This window comes from Palaemon carinicauda, chromosome 43 (assembly GCF_036898095.1).
Source record: "Palaemon carinicauda isolate YSFRI2023 chromosome 43, ASM3689809v2, whole genome shotgun sequence".
NCBI lineage: Eukaryota > Metazoa > Arthropoda > Malacostraca > Decapoda > Palaemonidae > Palaemon > Palaemon carinicauda.
This window is the reverse complement of record NC_090767.1, coordinates 59,330,875-59,352,150: the sequence shown is the minus strand read 5'-3', so window position 1 is coordinate 59,352,150 and position 21,276 is coordinate 59,330,875. Positions and strand designations below refer to the sequence as shown.

General features: G+C 38.4%; 1 protein-coding gene across 1 annotated transcript; it reads left to right on the top strand.

Annotated features, from left to right (window-relative positions):
- The first annotated feature begins 348 nt into the window (after positions 1-348).
- On the top strand, positions 349-6,759 carry LOC137633663 (chondroitin sulfate N-acetylgalactosaminyltransferase 1-like). Its single transcript, XM_068365912.1, has 8 exons — positions 349-452; positions 1,752-1,872; positions 2,592-2,765; positions 3,471-3,609; positions 3,730-4,104; positions 4,283-4,534; positions 4,653-4,840; positions 5,023-6,759. The coding sequence occupies exons 1-8, from the start codon at positions 359-361 to the stop codon at positions 5,165-5,167; spliced, it is 1,488 nt and encodes a 495-aa protein (XP_068222013.1). The 5' UTR covers positions 349-358; the 3' UTR covers positions 5,168-6,759.
- Positions 6,760-21,276: the final 14,517 nt, after the last annotated feature.

Sequence of the window (21,276 nt, the reverse complement as noted above, 5' to 3'; positions counted from 1 at the left end):
TCTCTCTCTCTCTCAGAATAAAGATATAATCTACTTTAAACTTCTGGGAGAGTATAGGCCTAGCATTGTACTCCTAAACAAAACCTTATAATAAACCTATAAAACTGAGAATAAATGCATTAATACAGCCGTTGTATAATGTATATATTGTATCTATTGTATTATATCCCATTTTATACAGTCAATCGGAGATATATACTTTAAAAGCTTCTTGGAACGTATAGGCCTAACATTGTATTCTTACTCAAAACTTCTTAATAAATGCATAAAACTAAGAATAAATACATTAATAAAGCCGTTGTATAATGTATATATTGTATCTATTGTATTATCTCTCCTTTTATACAGCCAACCTACAATGTTCATCCCGAGGAAGGTCAGAACAGGTCCCTGCTTTGGAGTCGTCCTGCTTCTGACTGCCGGTTTCTTCATTGCTACTACAGTCTGGCCTAGTGAGTTCAAACGTTTATATAGGCCTATTTAGGCTCAGGCCATGACGTCCTGATGGAAGTTCCTTCAGTAGATTCATTGGTTATATTTAACTATAAATATAACCTAGGAAGCTACTAAGAAGGAACTTCCATCAGGACAACATGGCTACCTCACCCAAAAATAGATTTTTCGCTTCGCTCAAAATCCGTTTTTTGGGCTCAGGCCATGTCGTCCTGATGGAAGTTCCTTTTTAGTAGCTTCCTAGGTTATATTTGTAGTTAGATATACCCTAGGAAGCTACTAAGAAGGAACCTTCCATCAGGACGACATGGCCTGAGCCTAAAAATAGATTTTCGCTTCGCTCAAAATCCGTTTTTTGGGCTCAGACCATGTCGTCCTGATGGAAGTTCCTTCTTAGTAGCTTCCTAGGTTATATTTAACTATAAATATACTAAGAAGGAACTTCCATCAGGACGTCATGGCTATCTCACCCAAAGATAGATTTTTCGCTCCGCTCAAAATCCGTTATGTAGGCCTTTGTTTCATTTCCATTTAAATATTTGAAGACAGCAGTGACCATCTGTTTTATTCCTGCCTTGGAGCCAACCCTGATTGAAATAGTTTGACTAGGATAGGTGGTTTAGGTCTAACAGTTTCATGTAGGCCTATTATAATTGGCACAGGGCAGACAGCTTAGGCCTAACTGAATCATGTTTAGTAAAGGACAGACAGCTTATATGTGACTTTTTCAAGTTTCCTACAGGGGAAATACAGTATAAGCCTAACTTTATCATGTTTGATATAGGGCAGAAAGTGTATGCTCAACTTTATCATGTTTGCTGTAGAGTAGATTACATAGGCCTAACATTATCATGTTCAACATGTGGCAGACAGCATATGAATAACTTAATCATGTTTACTGTAAGGCAGATAGCACAAGCCTAACCTTATCATAAATGTTATATAGGCCATATATCATATGCTTATGTTTTCTGTAGGGTAGATAGTGTAGGTCTAACGCTATAACGATTGATTTGGGGCGGACAATTTAGTCCCAGCATTACCATGTTAGATATGAACAGCATAGGCCTGACTTTATCATGTTTGATATAGGACAGAAACCTAACCTTAGCATGTTTATATAGAGCAAGATAGCTTAGGCTTTAAATGTTCTTGTTTGATATAGAAATAGCTCAGAAACATCTAACTTTGCTTTGTTTGATAATGGAAAATGTAATGTGAGCTATTGTCATTACTGTTAATATTATCAATTTTTACTTTATAGTCTTCAAATTAAGCAAACTTGCATCCTATCCCAGTAACCAGCGGCCATGAGCCCTCCACGGCACACGAGGAAATCACGCCCGTTTCGAACGCCGGCATCCCCGCGACGCTGGACGATGATCGTCCTTACAACTACCCCCATCCGAGAGTTGCATTGTAAGTAGAGCTACAGTTCGTAGAGTAGTCCCACTGTAGTAGTTCCACAGACAGTAGGCCTAGTATATGATAATGCATTAGGCCTAGCATACAGTTTGAACCGTTTGGCGTGGAGGCGGGTTTGGCATATTGAAATCCTTGTTTAGCTTACTATTCTGAGCGATGCCTGCAGCAGACGTACAGCACACGGAAGATTAGACAATGTTTTCTGTAAGAGCTTATCTTATCAGCGTTTTCCCACCTCACGCCAATCCTCATCTGTTTTTCTCTTTGAATATCATTTTCATTTGAATATGGTATCATTCATATGTTATAAATAACACACATTATCAATATCCTTATTTTATATAGTCTTGATAGAATGCGAAAGAATAGAAATTTCATGTTTACGTAGTGTATTAAAGTTCATTTATACGGACTACTTCTGATTTTGATTTTTTAATTACTCTAACTATGCATTGCTAATCTTATCTGTGTTTGAATTGCTAGATAATTAGGAAGTAGTTATAGATTAATCATATATGTATGTAAACACATTCTTCTAGGGACTATTGCGGTATTTGATAAACAGTGTAATTGCTCCAGAGTAGTTAAATTTCAATGATCTCCAAATAGGTGTGTTGGTGAGTTTGATGCATTGCTAATGGGCCTTGCGTATGCATATGAAACCTCCTGGCTTTGGAATCTTGTTCCTAACTACCCCTCCTTTTGTGTTCCAGCGGCGAGGAAGTCACGTTCCGCTACTTCGACGCGTACCACACCTACCAGACGGAAGGCGTGGCCGAGCGATCGCTCACCCGGCAAGAGGAGATGCAGCTGTCCTCCGTGCGGGAGGTGGCGTTGCGGCACTTGAAGGAAACCAAGAAGGACGGAGGAACATTTGTAGGTGGGAGGTGAGTGCTTTGCTACTTTCTTCGTTGTCTGAAATCTCATTAATTTGTCAGGTTTTCCTTGAGTCACCAACCTTCTCTCTTTTTATTCTGCCTGAATCACCATTTTCCATGCCTTTGCACTAGTTAGCATTCCCTGCATCTAACACTCAGCTAACTTGTACACTCGTTTTATGTGCTTTTACACTAGTTGGCAACCTCTGCACCTAGTGTGAAGCTAACTAGTCCATCCATTTTTATGCCTTTCCACTAGTTGGCACCATGCATAGCTAATCAATAGGTCTCTCTTCTATGCCCTAATCTATTATGCTCTTTTTATTGGTTTGTATCGATTCGTCTTGGTATCTAACTGATGGGTCCTTTCGTTCGTTGTTCTGTTCATTTTCCGCATCATTGCAGAAACTGCTCTTTTAGTATTGTCTTACCACAAAAAAACTGCAGTTTATGTATCATTCAACTGAATTGATTTGTCAGAAAATGTATTGCGTCTTTTAATGGAAGCTTAACAAAATCCACCAGGATGATGGAATTGATAAGTGAATAAATTTGATAAGCTGAGGTATATAGAGCTTAATCAATCTACATTCTTGCTAAAGAGTATCACTCTTCTCATCTACATCTTTAACTGAGAGATAAGCTTACTTAGGATGGGACGGCTGCCTAATTGAATGTTATTCGAGGGATTAACTCTCTCCCAACCCTCCACAGATACAGATGGCTGAACGAAGGGGTCGAGTACGACTTCGCTTTCGATGATCCCGTTAAGGAAGTCACGAATAGGATAACTCTCTTCCAGAAGCTTGAGCCGCCGAAAGTTATCAGATCGATTGAGATTAGCAATCGCTTGGTGAGTAGATGTCCCGTGTATACGCGTTTATCAGCTGTTATGGTTTAAAACAGTGGAAATTTTAAAAATCAAACAGCAATGATAATGTTAATTTGTGATATATTTAATGTCTCCAAACAGATCGTTAATATAATCATCACACTGAAAGGACGCCTGGACAAATACGCCGTCTTCCTGGACCACCTAGTGACTGCCGTCGTTCCCGAGGAACCTCACCTGTCACTGACAGTCGTCTACTTCTCTGACGACAACATGAAGGAAGCGCAAGAACTGACGAACCACGTGCTCTCCTCTGTGCCACAGGTCAAGTGGTCTTTCATTCCTTTAGAGGCGGAGAACTTCTCTCGAGGGAGGGGCCTGCATACTGGAGCTCAGTCGGTCAGGTTCTCCGATTTGACCAGTCCTTCTTCGGTCCTCTTCTTCTGCGATGTTGACATTCTCATGCATCCCGATTTCTTCAGGCGGTGTCGCAGCAATGCGATAGAAGGACGGCAGGTGTGTTTGAGTTTTGTCCTGAATTTGAATGATCGTAAGTTCTCCAAAAGTGTTAAACTTACTTATTACTATTAGATGCTTTCTAAATATATCATTTTGATCTATTCTTCAACATAAATGTGAACTTATTAATGTTGCTTACTTTTTTAAATATCTACATTCTTCAAACATATTCCAGGTTTATTATCCAGTCCTGTTTTCGCTGTACAACCCACGTCTAGTTTACCCTCTGTTTGACAAAGACATCCCAGTCGTCAGAGACCAGTTGAGAGTCACGGAACAGTCCGGATTCTGGCGGGAATTCGGGTTCGGCATGACCTGCATGTACGCCTCGGATTACGAGGCTGCGGGGGGCTTTCCGGACCTCAAGACATGGGGAGGTGAAGACGAGATCCTTTTTGAAAAGTTCCTCCGCTTGGATAACATCAAGGTGAGGCAAGAACAGTTGAACTTTGTTCATATACTGGTTGATTAATTTGTATCTGGCATCATAATGTTTTCATGTGTTTATATAAGTTCTTTATAATCTTGTTTTTACTATTACACAGGTGTTGAGATTCCCCGATCCGGGACTCTTCCACCTGTACCACCGCAAGGACTGCCTGGACGTGACGAGCTCATCTTACCCCGCTTGTTTGAAGTCAAAAGCTCTGACTGAAGGATCCCAGCTTCAGCTTGGCCTCACCCTGCTCAAGCTTCATGAGGGAACTGACCTGGAGGGGATCTTATCCAAGAGGTGGGTTTGGCACGATGGTTTAATGTTTTCGACTGCCTGTTGATTTTACAGTATAACTGTAGCACTCAACACTCTGTAGAGATATGTTTGAGCGTGATGATTCTAAGCTTTCTGTACATTGCTATTTTGCCATTGGAATGCCCATGACGATCCAATCACAAGACTTCTTTGTGTCTCCGCAGGTTCTACTATTTCTGGTTGGTGCCGTATCTGGCCTGCTTCCTGTTCCTGTCCCTCGTCACGAACATCCTCCAGGCGACGGCCGCCATCTCCAGCAGGAAGATCCACGTGTACGGAGGAGACGTAAGGGAGAGGAGGATGTCGTAAGTCCCGCGAGTCCCTTCTCTCTCTTTCCCTCTGATGTGGGACTTAAGTAGTACAAAGAAAAATGCTGGTCAGAAAACTGTGACTTACAATGCACGAGGACCGGTCTGAACTATTCCCCCAGTTTCTTTAATCTGTGATATATAAGGTATTTAGTAGGGAGATGCGCGCTGTGCCAAAGGAATGATAGACGATAGTTTTTAGTCTTTTACGTTGTGATTATAATCTCCTCGCAGCCAAACCTCTCTGTGCGTACACTGAGTGCAAAGCTTCGGAGAACTAGATGCCAATATTGTGTTAAGCGTGCACGCGTGAAAACATGTATATGATTCTCAGAAAAAGGATGTATGGAGTACCATTCTTTCTGATTGTGTTGTAGGCCTATAGAATATATACTATTTATGATTTATCAGTGGATTGAAGAAATCTAGAGCAAGTGAAAAAGACTGAAAAGACTGAAAGTTATTAACAGTTAGACTGGACTTCACTCTTCCTCATTCATGTCTTTAGTCTGTTGTACTCTTCTTAGTCATTCCAGAGCCAAACGTTCTTCCGATACACCGCATTCCATGCCGTCAGATATGGAACTCTGCATGCTAAATGACACTTTCCCGTACTCTTAATGCGACGTAGTTTCTGATACTTACAAAGAGACACACTAATCCATAATTAGTTACAGATACTTTTCCATACATACAAAGCGATGCTTTTCCACACTTACAATGAGCCACACTTTTCCATAGTTACAAACTTGTTATGACGCACGCCCGCCGGCTCGTATAAACTGAAATACTCGTAAAAGGACACATAATGTCATTTAAGGACAGTATTCTATGCTTCATACTGCGATTGCTCTTTCCAATACTTGAACTTTAGGTTATCTTAAATAGTTTAATGTAGTTATATACGTGTTATAAAACCCTGACCAGTATTTAAAAGGATGCAGGCATCCAATAGGGTTCTCCGATAGATGTTGATAACGTGATCGAATCGCGTATTAGAGTTTGCAAGAGGTTCTTGCGTAAAGCGAAACGTGAGTGTTCTTTGACTGTCCTCTTCGACTTTTTCCCATTTAGTCATCCGACCCATGTGCGAGTAAGCTCGAACATTAATGTCATTACCAGATATGTCCAGTTTCCATTAGAGGATAGATAGGCCTACTTTGGGCAACTTTATGCGAGGGTCCAATAATGACAATAACGATAAAACTTGTTCATATTTTGGCATACTGGTGGAAGTGATATTATCACCAACGTTGTATTCTATCTTATTCGACGTGAGACCCGTTCGCACAAACTGCGGAGACGAAATATGAGATAGCGTATCTTGTCTGACAGGAGAATATTTTGTCAGAATGGAAGCAATGATAATGAGTTTATTAATCATTGCGTCAGGAAGTAAAAAGAAATAACAAAAGAACATAACAACTATATTTATGATTTGATAGGAACACAATATTTCAAGCTGTTATCAAGGCATTTCCTGTTTCCTGTTCATGCATGTACAAAGAAGTATATTATTTTGTTGCAAGTGTCTACTGTTTAAGTTTATTTTTGTTTGTTTGAATTAGTTTATTTTAATCTTTATCCATATTTTGTTAGAAAAAATGATATTCTTCTGATTTATACAAATGTTTGCCAGTTTTAAACTAGACCAGTGTCTTTAGTTTGTTTGTTTTTTTCAAGGAAAAACTAGTTTTATACATAGCCAAGTCCCCGTATAGCCAGGTTCGCGTGTCACTAGGTTTGTACATAGCCAGGTCAACATGTAGCTGAGTTCATGCATAACAAGGTTTATATGTAGCTATGTTGCTACATAGCCAGATACATATGTACCTGTGCTTTTACAAAATCTCGTTCATACAGGCCCTGGTTCGCGCGTAACCGGCTCCAACCGGTAACTTCCCCGTTTTCTTTCTCGACCGTAAACATGTTCGTCTCCTACGTGTCAGGGACCCGTATTACTCAAGTATTGATTTACAGGCCTGGCAATAGGCCTACATAGCTGTGATCTCAGGTGAAGATCTTGGAGAGTAGAAAATGTTATGGAAAATGTTTCATTTAATAGAAAATGTTGTGAAAAATGTTTCATTTAATAGAAAATGTTATGAAAAATGTTTCATTTAATAGAAAATGTTATGGAAAATGTTTCATTTAATAGAAAATGGTATGAAAAATGTTTCATTTAATAGAAAATGTTATGAAAAATGTTTCATTTAATAGAAAATGGTATGGAAAATGTTTCATTTAATAGAAAATGTTATGGAAAATGTTTCATTTAATAGAAAATGTTATGGAAAATGTTTCATTTAATAGGAAATGTTATGAAAAATGTTTCATTTAATAGAAAATGTTATGAAAAATGTTTCATTTAATAGAAAATGTTATGGCAAATGTTTCATTTAATAGAAAATGTTATGAAAAATGTTTCATTTAATAGAAAATGTTATTAAAAATTTTTCATTTAATAGATAATGTTATGGCAAATGTTTCATTTAATAGAAAATGTTATGGAAAATGTTTCATGTAATAGAAAATGTTATGGAAAATGTTTCATTTTATAGAAAATGTTATGGAAAATGTTTCGTTTAATAGAAAATGTTATGGAAAATGTTTCATTTAATAGAAAATGTTATGAAAAATGTTTCATTTAATCTTGGTGTAAGGAAAAGATATTAATTTCCGAGAGATGTTAGTCATGTATAATAAAATCTGTTTTCTATAAATGTGGATTTTGATTTTGTAGGCCTACCTATTAAATTTTGCATTAATTGTTTGAACTAAATATTGTTTAATTTTTTTCAATTTTCTTATGATAAACAAATTACTTAAATAAAAAAAATTGGTGAATAATGTATATATTTAATTCAGTAGTTTTTTTTATGAACAAAAAGAGATGATAAAGAGAAAATTTGAGCTATTAAATTTTGCATTAATTGTTTGAACTAAATATTGATTAATTTGTTTTTATTTTCTTATGATAAACAAATTACCCAAATAAAAAAAAGGGTAGATAATTTATATATTTAATTCAGCTGTTTTTTTTATGAACAAAAAGAGATGAAAAAGAGAAAATTTGAGTTAATGTTGAACTCAATATTGTTTATTTTTTTTTCTAGTTGATTTTCTTATGATAAACAAATTACTCAAATAAAAAATTGGTAAATAATGTATATATTTAATTCAGTAGTTTTTTTATGAACAAAAGAGAGAGAACATTCTCGTGGCTAAATGCAGTTATAACAAGAACAGCCTCTTTATATGACTCACACACACACACACACACACGAGAATACAAAATGATTGATAATAGCCTAACGAAGAGATTTAATTAAGTTTCGAGAATATATTTCCTCGTAATAGATAGTAAATTTAAAGTATCAAAACTAAAGATTAAGAAAATACAGTAAAAATAAGGAATTGCTCCAAATCCAACATCTGTCTTTTGTGTATACAGTTGCCCTAAAACATTGAAGCTATGAATGTAGTCTCTGTAAAAGGGCTTTGTTGTTCTAGACTAAACCAGCTGAGAGAGAGAGAGAGAGAGAGAGAGAGAGAGAGAGAGAGAGAGAGAGAGAGAGAGAGAGAGAGAGAGAGAGAGAGAGAGAGAGAGAGAGAGAATCCTTTCTACCAAGTTATCTAGCATGAAATTAATTGTTTTTTAGAATACAGTAGGCCTATAAGGCTTTTGATTTAAAAATAGCAAATTTATTTTCCTAATAAATAGGCTTGAATAATAGGCCTATTTTACTGACAATACGCTGGCAACTAAGATTATATGATATTAGTGCCTAGACAAGACGAAATAAAATTAATAGTCCATATATATAATGGCAAATTACTATAAATTATGATACAATTTAATAAAGAGAAATTAATTAAAGAGTTAAGTATATATAAGAAAAACAATTCCAAAATAAAGCTAACAAAAATATGTCACGTGTAGATCATCTTTAATGTAAGATAACTTAAATCCTCCACATACGATATGACATAATTTACAATGCGTATTTAAATGCAAAAAACCTATAAAATAAAGCTTAAAGAGTTTATATATATTCTTATATATAATTTAATTTATATAAAATTAGATATATGACGTAAATTGAGCCTATGGAAAAAATAACTCAATCATAAGACGCCAATGCAGACCTCATTTCAAGGTACGATAATCATAAAAAAATGATTATAATTATTTTAATAAAGTAGATAAATCATATAAATCATTTATAAATAATACTTAGAATAATATTATAAATAATTTTAGCTATAAATACATATAAAAATCAGTCTATAAAAGAAAATAACAATAAAATTTATCTATAAATACGATGCCTTTAGGTTAAAAGTACGGAAAAAATTATTATAATTCTTTTGATAACGTAGATAAACTATATAAATTATTTAAATATAATACTTAAAATACTATTATATATTATTTAAACTATAAATAAATCTCAAAATCAGTCTGTAAGAAAAAAAATAACACTCAAATCATCTATAAATACGATACCTTTAGGTTAAAAGCACGATAGTCCCCAGCCTTAAAGGTTTGTTTACATCTTAGTAACTGAAAGTAGAAGCCGTTCTACATTTTGTGTTCGTTTTTCGACAAAATTTTATAAATTCTCATACTTTTTTAGACTTTGTAAGTATATTTCACGTAAGTTGAGATAGTATACTTCAAGTTAATTATAATTTTATATAGATATTATGTATATTTTTCTTTAAATATGCCATTTTCTTTGAGACCGTACCGTGTCTGAGGGTGACTACCCCAAGCCAGACTTTATTTCACGTAATTTTAAACGTATATTAGTTTTAAGATTGTTATTTTATTTAGCTTACCATATATATGATATTATTAAACTAGCTCCTTTTAAAACAACATAATAATGTACAAAATTAAATTTTATATATATAGCATGTATTTAGCAAGACTGCCGTCAAAATTAATTTTTAAAATTTTCTTTTATCTAACAAACACGATTTACATAAAAACATGAATATAATCTTAATTATCACATGTACGCTTAGGGTGTATGTATGATCGCGGCCACATGTATGATGACGGCCGATTAAGAATAGGGCATTGAAAGGCGGGTCTCGGTAAGGCATTTACCCTCCCGTTATGTTGGGAAAAAGCTCCTTGAGATACGTTAGGTGGGGCTGTTTAAGCTAGGGAGTGTTCTTTTGTAGAACAGACATAGGTTTTGTAGTACAGCGGCCTCGTCTTACAAAAGGGACGAAATTCCCGTTTTCTATGCGTGCGGAAATACCTGGCCGCTGATCTACAGAGGTTCCGTACGTTGTAACAATCGCCCGTTGATCGAATGCCTTCCGTAGACCTTGTTACATCCCTTAGCCTCGTTAAATAAAGTATGCGACGTCTATGCTTATCGTGTGTTCTCCCTCAGCGAAGGAAAGGACAATAGTATAATTTATGTGTTCTCAATCATTATGGTATACACTGAAAACCTCATTGGGTAATTTATAGGACGTCAGACGCACCCTATAGCTAGTCCTGGTAGAAATTAGCTCCGCCTTCCCTTCGTAAAAATACCCCGATATACGTAAGGTAAAGGGGAGCTCTCCTTGTGGATAGGAAATAATTCATTGATAATAGTATTGAAATTCCTTGTCTGTCGTTCTATAAACCTCCTTTTAAGTCATAGTAAAAGTAACTGTGGGGTCACCAAGTTGCTAAAGACTAGCCGCATATATAAGGTTTGCGAGTTATTACGGACAGTATTCTTTTGTGTTGTAAAATGAGATGGATTTTTTTTTTTTTATGGATGAGCTAACCTATGACCGATCTACAAACTGCTATGTTCAAATTTTTAGGGGAACCACGAATTACTGGAATTGTCTTGAAAATTACCGAAATCCCCCTACAATATCACTGCAGACCCTTAGAAATCGATAAACAATGTGTTTTTATTAATTTACATTATTTTTTAGTAAATTAATTAAATAAAATGTGTATTTTAAAGCATTTTTCTATATACTCTTTACACAAAATATGAAAGGGTACAGAACCTAACAAACCCACCTAACCTAACCGAGTAGTTCCCAGGTCACAACCCCTATCCGGGGGCAAGCCCCCGGACCCCCTTCCCAGGTCACAACCCCTAGCCAAGGTTCTACCTGCAAATATATAAAAAATATAAATTCTAAAAACAAAAATAACGTATTTTAATCAAAACCCATATTATTTATCGATTTCTAAGGTTTTGCAGTGATATTGTAGGGGATTTCGGTAATTTTCAAGGCGATTCCAGTAAATCCAGGGGATTCCAGTAATTGGAGGTACTGGATTATTAATAAATCAAAATATTTAACCCTTTTACCCCCAAGGGACATACTAGTACGTTTCACAAAACACATCCATTTACCCCCATGGATGTACTGGTACGTCCTTGCAAAAAACTACTATTTACATTTATTTTTTCATATTTTTGATAACTTTATGAGAAACTTCAGGCATTTTCCAAAAGAATGAGACCAACCTGACCTCTCTATGACAAAAATTAAGGCGGTTAGAGCAATTTGAAAAATATATATTGCAAAATGTGCTTAAAAAAAAAAAAAAAAAAAAACGCCTGGGGGTTAAGGGTTGGAAAGTTCCAAATAGCCTTGGGGTAAAAGGGTTAAATGGTAGATGGTAAAGTCATATGCTAAATTTATCTATATTATAAACCTACAGATATGAATCATAGTATATTTTAAGTCAGACATTTTGGCAATTTTTCCAAAGGGTATAAAACCTCCTGACTTGGAATATACAACGTTACGTGACCGGACTTTTAAAACCCGAGATTTGAGCCACGTTACATTGTTCTCCTTAAGTTATTTATCCCGTCCTTGGCAGGTTTAAAGATGAACTCTGGGTTTCTGATGTTTATGGGTGTTCGAGTATTTACCAACGTAGTAACCTTTTTGAAATGGTCTTATTACAAAACTGTAGACTACATGAGTGATCACTGTATTTTGAATGTAGGCTACATAAAAAACCAGAACAATTTATAGGGTGAAGATAGAATTAGCCTCGTTATTGTAATAATCCTGTAAGAATCCTTTGTAAAAAAACCCTCGGTCCGATTAATCTTTCCCCGTGCACCGCCAACGTTAATCATCGAATCCCCGTACAATGCTTTGTAACTCGTTAGTCCTCGTACATGCGCTTTATTCAAGCTGTCCTAGGAGATGTGTTCATCCTCATGATACGTAAAGAGTGTACGTCAGAGTGTCTTTGACCAGTGATTGAGGGTATGGTACGACGGGAGGAGACTTAGTCTTCAGTCATCTTTTACAAAACTCGGCTTACACAACAGCAGCAGTACTCAGAGTACATCTGTTTATTGTATATAAGTCGTAGCTTACCTTCATACCTGATAGGATACAAAAAATAATTTATAGTAGATATTCCCATATTAAGTTCAATATGATATACATTGCTTTTGTTCCTAAACGTAATACAAGATTTCGACCTGTAACAGGAGTATAACTTGAGCTAAGCTGGAAACGGCTATCAAGCTTTTTAAGAGGTAAACATAATTACTGGCTTGGTTATGGGTAGGTCCTGTCCACCTGAAAGCTAGAGCTACTGTCCCTTCGACTTGCATACTTTAAGGCGTCTTCCTCCGGCTGTTTTAATCTTTCTCGTTTCTTTCTGATTGAATAAATGGTCATTGTGACAGTTGCATTTGAACGATATAGATGAAAGAAGCCAAAGATATGCAGTGCTCCTGTTAAATGTAATTGGTATGATAGTTGTTTGTGGTACTTATCTGACATTGTTCCTGTAGGACATTATGTCCGTTGCTGTCTTGTGTGTGACTTTACTACAATAATGCCAACACGAACATATTTTGGTTTTCCTTTGATATCGCCGGTGCTCAGTCAGAAGTAAAGTTCCTCGGTCGCCGGCCTTCATCTTTCCCTCGGTGTGTGCCGATCCTGGAAACTCACTAAAGATGTATCGCCTTGTTGTGTTGCTGCGCATTGCTTCTCTCTCTGAGCGTCATCATCGGCCAGCACGAATCTAAAGAAGACTGGCTTCAAGTGACAACAGCGATGGGGTCAATTTCTTCTCTTGCACTGAGTGTCCTACCATGAAACCCGTCTCCAGGATCAGCTGGGAAGCTTCTTGTTCGACCTTTGCTTGGGTGCAGTCACATGCTTCTCCTTGACCTGAAGCTGGTTATTCCCAAACAGACAAGGCTAGGTCTTTTATGACGCTCTATCCACCATCCTAATGGTCATTTACTGTCAACTCTCCCATTGGAGATGCTATCTGGGTCCCGGTGACCAATGATCTTCCTACCCAAAAGTTAGACGGCAAATGCTGTACGGTCTACCATGAAATAGTAGTCTTCTTGCACTCTAGATATTCGACGTGCAGTCCGCCAGAATTATCTCCTTTTCCTCTAGGCTTTTGTTTTTGTTTCAGAGCTAGATCTTCAGACTTTCTATCACGATGTGTTTACGTTCCATTTTCTGATACCTATTATATCGAGTCTCGCCTGTTTGGGTTTTCTCGACTGTCGGTTTGTCCAAAACAGCTGAACTCCATTTTGCTGTAATCTGAGAATCATGTTCAATCATTTATGCTGATGATATTTGCTTCAGAAAATGGAGGGAATCAGCACAATCGAGAACTTCTGGCAGGGCGGTAATAATGTATTTTGAGACTTCTCTCCTCATTGTGGGAACTCAATCTACGTAGGCGCCCACATCAGCGATTGCTTCGGGATTGTTGGAAGCATTACGGGTAAGCAGCCGCCAATTTCCCTTCTGTCTGGTTTCAGGCCCTTTAAGCTACCGGTCTTCTTACGCTCACTCTCCGCGTGATTGAACACTTCTCGTCTGAGACCGAGTGATAGTACCTGAGAACTGGATTCGAAATTCTTTATAGACTCCGATCCTCAGTCGCCAGTTCCTACTCATTAAGATATCATACCGGTCATAGCCATGAGGGCTCTCCTCGTGATGGGACCGGTCTATCTCTGGTGACTCTCCAAAGCATAGAGATCGTGCCACCCGGCAGGATCTTCCTAATCTCCACTTCTTTGTGACAGGATTCAGGAACAAGTGATGTCATGAGATCCTCTCATCACTCCTCAGAACACCCAGAGCCTTCTCTACATCAGCGTATAGTAATTCTTGCTGGAGCCCTTCCTCCTCCAGAGACTGGCATTCCTTGAACGTGCCCTCGTATTATTCAGTACCATGCTTTCTCTCCTGGCCCCTTGGAGACCAAGGCACCTCATGCTTCTTCAGCCTCAGAGGGAAAGAGTGTTGGGCAGGTCAACTTTGGCAGCCAAACGACGCTTTTTTGATTCCTTCTGTTGCAGCGTGTCGACCCAGTTCTGTCCTTGGATCCTATGAGTTCAGTACCCAAGAGAGGATTCAAGGGTGCTATAACAGCCGTCATTAATGGAGGATCAAAGCGCTCTCTTGGGATGCTGTTGTTGGATCTTGCGCAGGATGCTCAATCAGGATCGTACCTTAGGTGCGAAGTTCGAGAAGGAGATCCATCGCCTCTTCCAATCGATCCAGCGGTGGGAATGCTGATAACAGGTACCACAGCAGAGAAACTTGATTACGAGATCGCCTCGATCTTAACTCTAATCCTTCCACCATAAAAGCTGCGGCCATGGCAATCCTCAAACAATATACTGTATTGGATTGACCACTTCATCTCAGGATTTGTATATCCTGTTGGCAAGAAAGAAAAAAACCAACCTTGTCCTCTCAGGCACATAGTCGGTGACCGACTTCCTGCATCAGTTGGCATATCAATGTGCAAATTGGGTACTGAAGAGGATGTATACAGTGGCTTCTTGCTCACCAGCCATGTAGGATAGAAAGCGGCGTGTGCCCTTCATGAAATATCGATACTGGCATCTATGACATTCTTCTCACAGAAAGATAATGCTACCATTGCTGTGGAGAAAGGAAAGTCATGACTCCCTCAACCTATGAGCGGTTACTTTCAAGGTCCCCAGTCCCTCGAAATCAACTACTCCGATGGCTTTCACACAACTCATCAAGTCAGCTATGAAGAAGCTGACGATGCCCCCCCAAGATCTCGAGGTGCTACTCCAGCCTCTTCCCCCTCGATAACTTCAGGGGGACAATATCCCTGCCTCTTGTCCCCAACCTGGGGAAGAATAATATCCCCCTTCTCCAGGTGCTGCAAGTTAGGGCAATGGCACGGTGGAAATAGTTGCGTTGTAAAGTCCTTCGCGTCAGGTACCCCTTCTTTTCATCAGCTTTTGTTCACCCCTCACTTGATTTCCAATGATGGTCTTAACCTCTGGTGCTTGTGGCAGAGGTGAAGGTGATGATGGAGAAGAATGCGCTAGAAGTTATCCTAAACAGATCTCCAGGATTCTACAGGGGTAAAATTGCCTGGAGGATGGAGACCAGTTGTAAACCTCTCTCATCTGAACGAGCGTACGACAAACTTGGTTCAACTTGAAGATGCTAGAAAGGAAAACTTATTTCTTTGGACCTGAAGGATGTTCATTTTTTAAGTACCAATCCATAGGTGTGACAGTAGGTACCTCCGCTTCCTCTTTGAGGGAATCGTGTACCAAATTAAAGCCCAGTGCTTCAGTCTGTCTACCGGTCCCTAAGTGTATTCTCTTGTCTGCCACCGTAGGAGGAATCGTCATCCGAGATATCTCGACGATTGGTTGATCCTGTCATCCTCGAGGGGCTAGATACTCCAGGATTGAGTGACGTCTTTCATTTTGTGATTGGTCCGGAAAATATCGAGTCTTACGCCCAAGAGATAGATGAAGTACTGTACTCAGGGATGTTGATAGATACGGCATCGACGAGACTCTTTCCCTCAGACGATCTTATCAACAGAATGTGGGAAATAACGCAACTGTTTCTGATGGTGCAACAACCTCTGCTTGTGCATCTTTCGCCGTTGGAGAAACTCGGAATTCATGGCCTTCTTTGCCAAAGATCTCTACAGCGGTGTCTTGGTGTCTGAATCATCACTGTTAAGCAACTGCCGATCTCCCCCCATCTTCTGTTTCTGGTTCTAGTGAGAGGCAATCTCTCTGTGTGGCTGAACATCAAAAACATCATCTCCAGAGATACTGCTTTCAAAAATGCATCCAAGTAGGTGTGGAGCGTACACCTGAGGGACCAGAAAGGGACCAGAGCTCCTCAGGATCGTGGTCTGAAGGAGGAAATCTCCTGGACATCAGCCGAGTTTGATTGATAGCATTGATGAATGTCAACACTACCGTAGTAGACTACGTCAGTAAGCAAAGAGGAACTCTATCGCGGTCCCTCAGCGAGTTGGCGAAGCAGGCACACATTTGGACGATCTACAGCGTAGTAGAACTGTCTGCAGGGTTCATTCTGTGCAAGAGGAATGCATTAGCGGGCAAGCTCAGTCCCTAGGAGCAGTTGGTAGAAGCAGAGTAGTCCTTACTTTTTGCCCTTTTTCTGGTTCCCATTGATTGACCTATTAGCCACTCATCTGAAGAACCCTCACTGCCCTCTGTCTTCTTGAGTATACCCCCTAGGCCCTTGGATGTCTTTACCTATGGAATTGTGGTAGGTGCTTAACAGGTTGTAAAGCAAGCTTGGCTCTCACGTGACAAGAAGCGTCTCGTCTAAGATGACGGTTGACACGAGACAAGAAGCTCCTCGTCTAAGATAACGGTTGACACGAGACAAGAAGCTTCTCGTCTAAGATGACGGTTGACACGAGACAAGAAGCTTCTCTTCTAAGATAACGGTTGACACGAGACAAGAAGCTTCTCTTCTAAGATAACGGTTGACACGAGACAAGAAGCTTCTTGTCTAAGATGACAGTTGACACGAGACAAGAAGCTTCTCGTCTAAGATAACGGTTGACACGAGACAAGAAGCTTCTCTTCTAAGATGACGGTTGACACGAGACAAGAAGCTTCTCGTCTAAGATAACGGTTGACACGAGACAAGAAGCTTCTCTTCTAAGATGACGGTTGACACGAGACAAGAAGCTTCTCTTCTAAGATAACGGTTGACACGAGACAAGAAGCTTCTCGTCTAAGATGACAGTTGACACGAGACAAGAAGCTTCTCGTCTAAGATAACGGTTGACACGAGACAAGAAGCTTCTCTTCTAAGATAACGGTTGACACGAGACAAGAAGCTTCTCTTCTAAGATGACAGTTGACACGAGACAAGAAGCTTCTCGTCTAAGATAACGGTTGACACGAGACAAGAAGCTTCTCTTCTAAGATGACGGTTGACACGAGACAAGAGCTTCTCTTCTAAGATAACGGTTGACACGAGACAAGAAGCTTCTCTTCTAAGATAACGGTTGACACGAGACAAGAAGCTTCTCGTCTAAGATGACAGTTGACACGAGACAAGAAGCTTCTCATCTAAGATAACGGTTGACACGAGACAAGAAGCTTCTCGTCTAAGATAACGGTCGAGATGCAAGTCGAGAGTGAAAGGTGAGAATGTCCGACCATTTTTCCTTAATTTTTCGCCTCTTGGGATGCAGTAGCTGTTCTGTTATGAGCTGTACCAGACACTAGATGCAATTACTGTACGCAAATTTTCTTTGCAGTCAAGATTGTATTGAAATAATTCCTCTATTCTCCCATACAAGAGTGAGGATAAACAGAATATATTCAAACCCATTTTCCGTAAATGCCATATATTCAGACATCGTATATTGACCGCCTACCTTTTCTCTGGTAGTTACCTTGCCGAACACCCACCAAATCTTCATGCTCGGGCAGTTGGGAGTACGAAAGGGGTCGCTTTCACTCTTCCGGAGGACCAAAAAGCATTGACATTTCCCAGGTTATTAAATCAGCTCTTCTTGGTTATAATGACTGCCTCCCTCCTAAGGATACGTCGCCTATCAAAGCACGATAGTTTGTATTCGTATATTCGACTACCCTGCAATTCGTAGGTTATAGGTCAAAGTGACGGTTACCCCTCGTACCAACCGTGTGTCACACGATCGTACATAGTTCATTTTGTGCTTGTATCTTCGCTCTCCCCCTCGCACTAAAAAGAACCTGAAAAAACATGTCTGTTTTTCTCAGAGGTAACAGTGTCAATTTTGAACTTGAAATTTCCTGTTCAAAATTAACACCGTTACCTCTGAGAAAAAGACATGTTTTTTCAGGTTCTATTTAGTGCGAGGGGAGAGCGAAGATACAAGCACAAAATGTACGGTGCTATTATAGTATGCTATCTACCGCCGATTTTGCTATCTACCACCCCTTTCTGACTATGATACCTACCATCGGTTCCTAAGGATACGGTCTACTTGCTAATCCGCCTCTAATAAGGAGTATTACTACCGACTTGATAAACTAACCTAACCTAACCTAACCTACAAACTGCTTATAATTATGCACCCCTGTTGTCCTGCCAATAAATATTATTAAGCTATCATTCAAGTCCAATGAGGATAACATACTTGTGGTAAGTAATCTGTTTGATAATCCTCATCAAATAGGAGGATTAACATTGACGGTAGATAACATACTTTGTGGTAGATACCATACTTTAGTAGAAATTCGACGGTAGATAGCATGCTATAGTAGAAATTCGACGGTAGATAGCATACTATAGTAGAAATTCGGCGGTAGATAGCATACTATAGTAGAAATTCGACGGTAGATAGCATACTATAGTAGAAATTCGACGGTAGATAGCATACTATAGTAGAAATTCGACGGTAGATAGCATACTATAGTAGAAATTCGACGGTAGATAGCATACTATAGTAGAAATTCGACGGTAGATAGCATACTATAGTAGAAATTCGACGGTAGATAGCATACTATAATAGCACCAAATGAACTATGTACAATCGTGTGATACACGGTTGGTACACCCTCATACATGGCGGTGTGTCCTACTGTTTACCTTATTGAAAGTTTAATGGCCGTTAAAATCATACACCCATCAAAGGTCTTCGGTTTGTATAATTAGGAAAAATACAAATTACTATAAAGTATTTTTAATACCTTCATATTAATTTCAAGTGTACATAGCCCAAAAATAGACAGTCGACAATTGATACTAAGTTGCAGTGATCACTCGAAGACTTCATCTTTTATCATTTCTAACTTGCGTTGTTTTATTACCAACTGAATCTCCACCGGGTTACAGTCAGTATCATTTATATCCTTGATTAGCATTAGCAGGTTCACTGTCGCATTTATACAGCGCAGAAGGCCCTCAACGTACGAACTTATTTAAAGAAGCTGTTTGTAAGTTCAATTTTGTCTTAGGATATGCCTAACTTGAATTCCATGCCTATGATTTCCAGCTAAAAAATTCAAGAAATAGTTGGGTTTCATATGAACTAGATAGTAGGTTATTACAAATATCGTTTTGCATACTGTATTAAATGATAGATTATTGTTGTATTAGTGTAATTCAGTTGTATTTGTATCTCCGAATGTTCATAAATCGAATGTTTGCAAGTTGAGGAACTTCTGTAGTAACGTTATCAATGTTGACCCCTTTTACCCCCAAAGGACGTACTGGTATGTTTCACAAAACTCATCCCTTTACCCCCATGGACGTACCGGTACGTCCTTGCAAAAAAATGCTATTTACATTTTTTTTGCATATTTGATAATTTTTTGAGAAACTTCAGGCATTTTCCAAGAGATTGAGACCAACCTGACCTCTTTATGACGAAAATTAAGGCTGTTAGAGCAATTTAGAAAAAATTACTGCAAAATGTGCTTGAAAAGAAATAACCCCCTGGGGGTTAAGGGTTGAAAATTTCCAAATAGCCTGGGGGTAAAAGGTTTAAGAAGCTTTGTACATTCTTCATTTCATAATCACCAGAAGGAATATAGAAGACCTTATCTCTTATTTTATAATATAAGATTAGTACAGTAAGCTTACCACGTGTGTTGGACGTATCCCACGCAAGTGGTAAAACCGATTCATATTATAGATTGCGGATTTTATTATTAGTATTATAAGTTGATCACCGATTCAGTTTATTTATTTTACTTGTACGCCTTATCACGTACGTTGTGCGTACCCCAGCGTAACGTTTAACCGACGCAAATCGGTAGAACTGATTCATTTTTTAGATTGCGGATTTTATTATAAGTTTTACAAGTTGGTTACCGATTCGGTTTATTTATTTTCCTTGTTGTACGTGCCCCAGCGTAACATGTAACCGATGCAAATGGTAGAACTGATTCATTTTAACCCTTTTACCCCCACCATAAGGTTAAATTTCGAGCACATTTTGCTAAATAATTTTTTAAAATTGCTCTAACAAGCTTAATTTTTGTCCTAGAAAGGTCAGGTTGGTCTCATTCTTTTGGAAAATGCCTGAAGTTTCTCGTAAAATTATCAAAAATATGTAAAAATATGTAATTAACTGTGTTTCGCAAGAACGTACCGGTACGTCTTTTGGGGGTGAAAGGGATAAGTATTACAAGTTAACTACAGCTCCGGTTCCTCATTTTTCATCGTCTCTCCGTCCATAAAATTAATATCGCCGCTCGGCGTAGACGACGGACTCAAAAGGATGTCTTTACCCCTCTGGTGGTTTTGACGAGTTTCGTATCATTACTAACAAAGGAATGAGATGACTAAATACACTGACATCATTCTTTTCATTGATTATATTATTATTATTATTATAACTTGGTAAGCTACAACCCTAGTTGGAAAAGCAGAATGCTATAAGCCCAGGGGCTCCGAGATGGAAAAATAGCCCAGTGAGTAAAGGAAACAAGGAAAAATGAAATCTTAACCCTTTTACTCCCAAAGAATGTACTGATACATTTAAAAAAACTCATCCCTTTACCCCCATGGACGTACCGGTACGTCCTTGCAAAAAAACTGCAATTTACAATTTGTTTTTGCATATTTTTGATAATTTTTTGAGAAACTTCATGCATTTTCCATAAGAATGAGACCAACCTGACCTCTCTATGACGAAAATTAAGTCTGTTAGAGCAATTTAAAAAAATATATACTGCAAAATGTGCTTGTAAGAAAAATAACCCCTGGGGGTTAAGGGTTGGAAAGTTCCAAATAGCCTGGGGGTAAAAGGGTTAAGAACAGTAACATTTTCATCACCAATTC

Coding starts and splice junctions, on each gene's coding strand:
- LOC137633663 (XM_068365912.1), top strand. CDS start 359: ATGTTCATCCCGAGGAAGGTCAGAACAGGTCCCTGCTTTGGAGTCGTC. Junction 3,610..3,729: donor TTGAGATTAGCAATCGCTTG/GTGAGTAGATGT, acceptor GTCTCCAAACAG/ATCGTTAATATAATCATCAC. Junction 4,105..4,282: donor ATGCGATAGAAGGACGGCAG/GTGTGTTTGAGT, acceptor AACATATTCCAG/GTTTATTATCCAGTCCTGTT.